At 38.9% G+C, this 4,791-nt stretch overlaps 1 protein-coding gene across 1 annotated transcript; it reads left to right on the top strand.

Annotated features, from left to right (window-relative positions):
• The first annotated feature begins 216 nt into the window (after positions 1–216).
• LOC142255793 (galactoside alpha-(1,2)-fucosyltransferase 2-like) lies at positions 217–1,224 on the top strand. The gene has a single exon (XM_075327241.1). The coding sequence runs from the start codon at positions 232–234 to the stop codon at positions 1,222–1,224; it is 993 nt and encodes a 330-aa protein (XP_075183356.1). The 5' UTR covers positions 217–231.
• Positions 1,225–4,791: the final 3,567 nt, after the last annotated feature.

Below are 4,791 nucleotides of genomic sequence, written 5' to 3'. Positions count from 1 at the left end.
ACCACGTATCGCTGGAACAATGGGGGCGGGTGCTATCGCGCTCAACATCGCTAGCAATCGCTAGTGATGTCACAGCATGTAAAGCACCCTTATGACTATTTCTATGCAACTATAACCACATCATTTTAGACTTAGTTAATTTATTTTTCTTTTTCATTCACAGCTTGAACCTCTGCAAGAATGGGCAAATGTGTTTTTTTGTATATTGGCTTAGTCCTAATTATTCTTGTTATGAGGTTTTCCTATATTTTCCACACGAAGTTGGATGTTGATATATTCATGACCTTATTGAGAGAGAGGGCCCTGAAGAGCATAACAACAGAAAAAGATATCAAGACAGAAGAGAGCAAACCCAAACCACTGACGGGTATGTGGACTGTCAACGCCATTGGACGTTTGGGCAACCTGATAGGCGAGTATGCCACTCTCTATGCTCTTGCCAAGTTGAATGGTCATCAAGCTTACATTTTGCCCCATATGTACAGCCAGTTGTCAAAGATCTTTAAAATTAGATTGCCCGTCCTTCACCAGGATGTTATTGGTCGCATCAAATGGAGACATTTTGGACTTCACAACTGGATGTCTGATGAGTACAGACTTATTGAAGGTGAGTATGTAAGTCTTGATGGATACATTTGGTCATTTACTTTCTACGATCATATAAAGGAGGAGATTCTTCGGGAATTTACTTTTCATGACTTTATCAAAGAGGAGTCCAATGCTTATCTTGAGAAGGCCAGAGGAGACAGGAAGAACGTCACCTATGTTGGGATTCTCGTTCAGAGAGGTGACTATGTGCACGTGATGCCAAATTCATGGAAAGGGGTGGTGGCTGACAAAGGTTATTTGCAAAAAGCCATGGATTACTTCAGAGAGAAGTATGAGAACCCTTTCTTTGTTGTGAATAGTAATGGGATGGATTGGTGTAAAGAGAATATGAACAATTCATTGGGTGATATTCACTTTGGTGGAGATGGCCAAGAAGGCTCACCTAGTCGGGATTTTGCTTTACTCTCACATTGTAACCACACCATCATGACCATAGGAACGTTTGGTATTTGGGTTGGTTACTTGGTAGGAGGAGAAACCATCTACTTATCCAACTACATATTACCCAACTCTTCAGTCTTTAAACGTTTCAGATATGAAGCTACTTATCTTCCAGAATGGATTGGGATTCCAGCTGACCTCTCACCCCTTCTTAACGAAAAAGACCATGAATGAAGACTCACATGGTTCTCAGGGTAAGGTCATGAAGGCCATAATTGATATCAAGACTTTCATTTTGTCGTCAGACCCGCTATTGTGTTACAAATCACAAGATTGAGCTATTTCTTTTTTTAGTTTTTACGTTGTTTTTCTAAATTTTATTTCTTGTCCAATCCTCAAAAAATCATCTTTATTTTATTTAAAAAAGATATGGACGGCCAAACTAAATAGCAATAATTCACCTAAGATTTTTAAGAATCTAAAAATTTCTAAGAATAAATTGCACATTTTTGACATTATAAATTTTAAGAATAATAATATTAACCATTAAGGTCAAATATAAAAAAAATAGAGGCACAAATGCTGAAATACTTTATACAGTATAATCATAGATTAATATGCTGTCATGATTCATACACAGCTATGCCGTTCCTGAGCCGATGCATGTGTCCTGCCTCCGGGAAGGGGCCTGTTTGTTCTGGCCTTGTGCCGGGGGTCATGCCACCCTATCTTGGTGTTGCTGCCTCCGGAACGCCTCCGGTGATATTTCCGACTCTGCTGCTTGCACTGTCTTTGTGAAACTTTCTCTGCTTCTTGTCCTGCTACCCGGTACTGTTTGCCCTGACCTCAGCTCCCTTTTCCCGACCTGACTTTCATCCCTCTTGCCTGACCTAACCTCTATCCCCCTGACCTGACCTCTGTTTCCCCAGCCTGTCCCTATCTCCATTCCTCCTGCCCGTCCATACCTCCGTCCCTCCTACCAATCTTTTCCTCTATACCTCTTTGTACTCCAGCCTCCTGTCCTGTGTTCCCCACATCCACCCCTGTGCTTACTTTAACTCCTGGTATCAAACCTCGGCTCTGTTCTTTGACTTTGGCTTGTTTTCTCCTCGGTACTGACGTGACATCCCGGCATAGACCCTGACTCATCGCCTATCCGTTCTCTTGTTAGCGACCTCTAGTGGGCTTCTGTCTAACTACACTCAGGAGTTCTTTTCCTACCTGAGTCCCTGCGCTCCCTAGTCGTAGCTTGACATATACTATTGACTATTTTTCATATGTAAAAAAAAATCTTAGCAATTTACAAATTCAAAAGAATATATACACCGTGTGCAGAATTATTAGGCAAGTTGTATTTTAGAGGATTTTTTTTATTATTGATCAACAACTATGTTCTCAATCAGCCCAAAAGACTCATAAATATCACAGCTTAATATTTTTGGAAGTTGGAGGTTTTTTTTTTTAGATTTGGCTATCTTAGGAGGATTTCTGTTTGTGCAGGTAACTATTACTGTGCAGAATTATTAGGCAACTTAATAAAAACTAAATATATTCCCATCTCACATGTTTATTTTCACCAAGTAAACCAATATAACTGCACAAAATTTAGAAATAAACATTTCTGACATGCAAAAACAAAACCCCAAAAAATTAGTGCCCAATATAGCCAAGTTTCTTTATGATGACACTCAACAGACGACCATCCATAGATTGTCAGTTGCTTGATCTGTTTACGATCAACATTGCGTGCAGCAGCCACCACAGCCTCCAGACACTGTTCCGAGAAGTGTACTGGTTTCCCTCACTGTAGATCTCACATTTTATGAGGGACCACAGGTTCTCTACGGGGTTCAGATCAGGTGAACAAGGGGGCCATGTCATTATTTTTTCATCTTTTAGACCTTTACTGGCCAGCCACGCTGTGGAGTAGTTGGATGCATGTGATGGAACATTGTCCTGCATGAAAATCATGTTTTTCTTGAACAATACAGACTTCTTCCTGTACCACTGCTTGAAGAAGTTGTCTTCCAGAAACTGGCAGTAGGTCTGGGAGTTGGGCTTCACTCCATCCTCAACCCGAAAAGGTCCCACAAGTTCATCTTTGCTGATCCCAGCCCATACCAGTACCCCACCACCCCTTTGCTGACGTCTCAGTCGGAGTGGAGCTCTCTGCCCTTTACTGATCCAGCCTCTGGCCCATCCATCTGGCCCATCAAGAGTCACTCTCATTTCATCGGTCCATAAAACCTTTGACAAATCAGTCTTAAGATATTGCTTGGCCCAGTCTTGACGTTTTATCTTATGTTTCTTGTTCAAAGGTAGTGGTTTTTCAGCCTTCCGTACCTTGGCCATGTCCCTGAGTATGGCACACCTTGTGCTTTTTGATACTCCAGTAATGTTTCAGCTCTGAAATATGGCCAAACTGGTGGCAAATGGCATCTTGGCAGCTCCACGCTTGATTTTCCTGAATTCATGGGCAGCTATTTTGCGCCTTTTTTGGCCAATGCGCTGTTTGAGACCCTGTTGGCTATTTGCCATGAAACGCTTGATTGTTTGGTGATCACGCATCAAAAGTTTGGCAATTTCAAGACTGCTGCATCCCTCTTCAAGACATCTCACAATTTTGGACTTTTCAGAGCCCGTCAAATCTCTCTTCTGACCCATTTTGCCAAAGGAAAGGAAGTTGCCTAATAATTAAGCACACCTTATAAAGGGTGTTGATGTCATTACACCGCACCCCTCCTCATTACAGAGATGCACATCACCTGATTTACTTAATTGGTAGTTGGCTCTCAGCCTATACAGCTTGGAGTAGGACAACATGTATAAAAAGTATCATGTGATCACAATACTCATTTGCCTAATAATTCTGCACACAGTGTATTTATATTCATGGTGGGGATAAAAAATATGTTTTCCATTTTTCCCCTTGGTAGTATTTTTATTTGTTAATTTATACATGTATTTTTTTTTAAAAAAAAAAAAAGAACAGTGTGATACCAAAGTTAGCTTTGTTTCAGATTTGGGAAAATATTTTAATATATTAAAGATGAAGAATATTTTTTAGGTAATAATTACTAATATTTTAAAGGAAATAAACAAAAATGATAATTTTAAGATGTTTAGACAGAAGTATTGAATAATCTATATTAGTCTGGGTTCACATGTCCTGTATTTATCCATTAGAATAGATACTGCAGAGATCAATTGGGATAAAAATGTTCTGCAATTTTTTTTATCCGTTGTTACATAACCAAAACTGGACATATATCATATTCCACAAATACTGTGCCCATTTACTTTATACAATGCAGTTGCTCAGGGGAGGGGTTTCCTGCTCTTGCTGTCTAATAGCAAAGGGGATACAACCAATCAGGACTGTGCTCCGCCCCCAAAGATCTCACATTGTTATATTTATTATTTCATAGTAAATTATTTTAGGATATTTTTTCAATTAATTATTACTTTATTTACATGTCGCTTATGTTCTTACATTTTTATTTTGTATATTTGGAGGGAATTGATTAAATAGGAGCATTTGTAAATTTCAGTTTCCATTATTACTACAGAGGGTGTAATATGTTTACAAGAGATTTGCTTTGAAAATGTCTTAAAAATTGTCAATAAAATGGTTTCTTTGTACTTTTGTGAAAGCCGAAAGGTCGTCCTCTTGTGGAACTAATTTCCAGATTTGTTTATTGTTCCTCTTTTTTGACAATCAGAATAAATATCTCTATTTTCTTAATACATTTATCCCGTGTGTTTATTAAAAAATGGAAATTTGGAGAAATATATTTCTCT

The sequence above is a fragment of the Anomaloglossus baeobatrachus genome, chromosome 11 (genome assembly GCF_048569485.1).
Source record: "Anomaloglossus baeobatrachus isolate aAnoBae1 chromosome 11, aAnoBae1.hap1, whole genome shotgun sequence".
NCBI classification, from domain to species: Eukaryota; Metazoa; Chordata; class Amphibia; order Anura; family Aromobatidae; genus Anomaloglossus; species Anomaloglossus baeobatrachus.
This window is presented reverse-complemented; position numbering and strand designations above follow the sequence as displayed.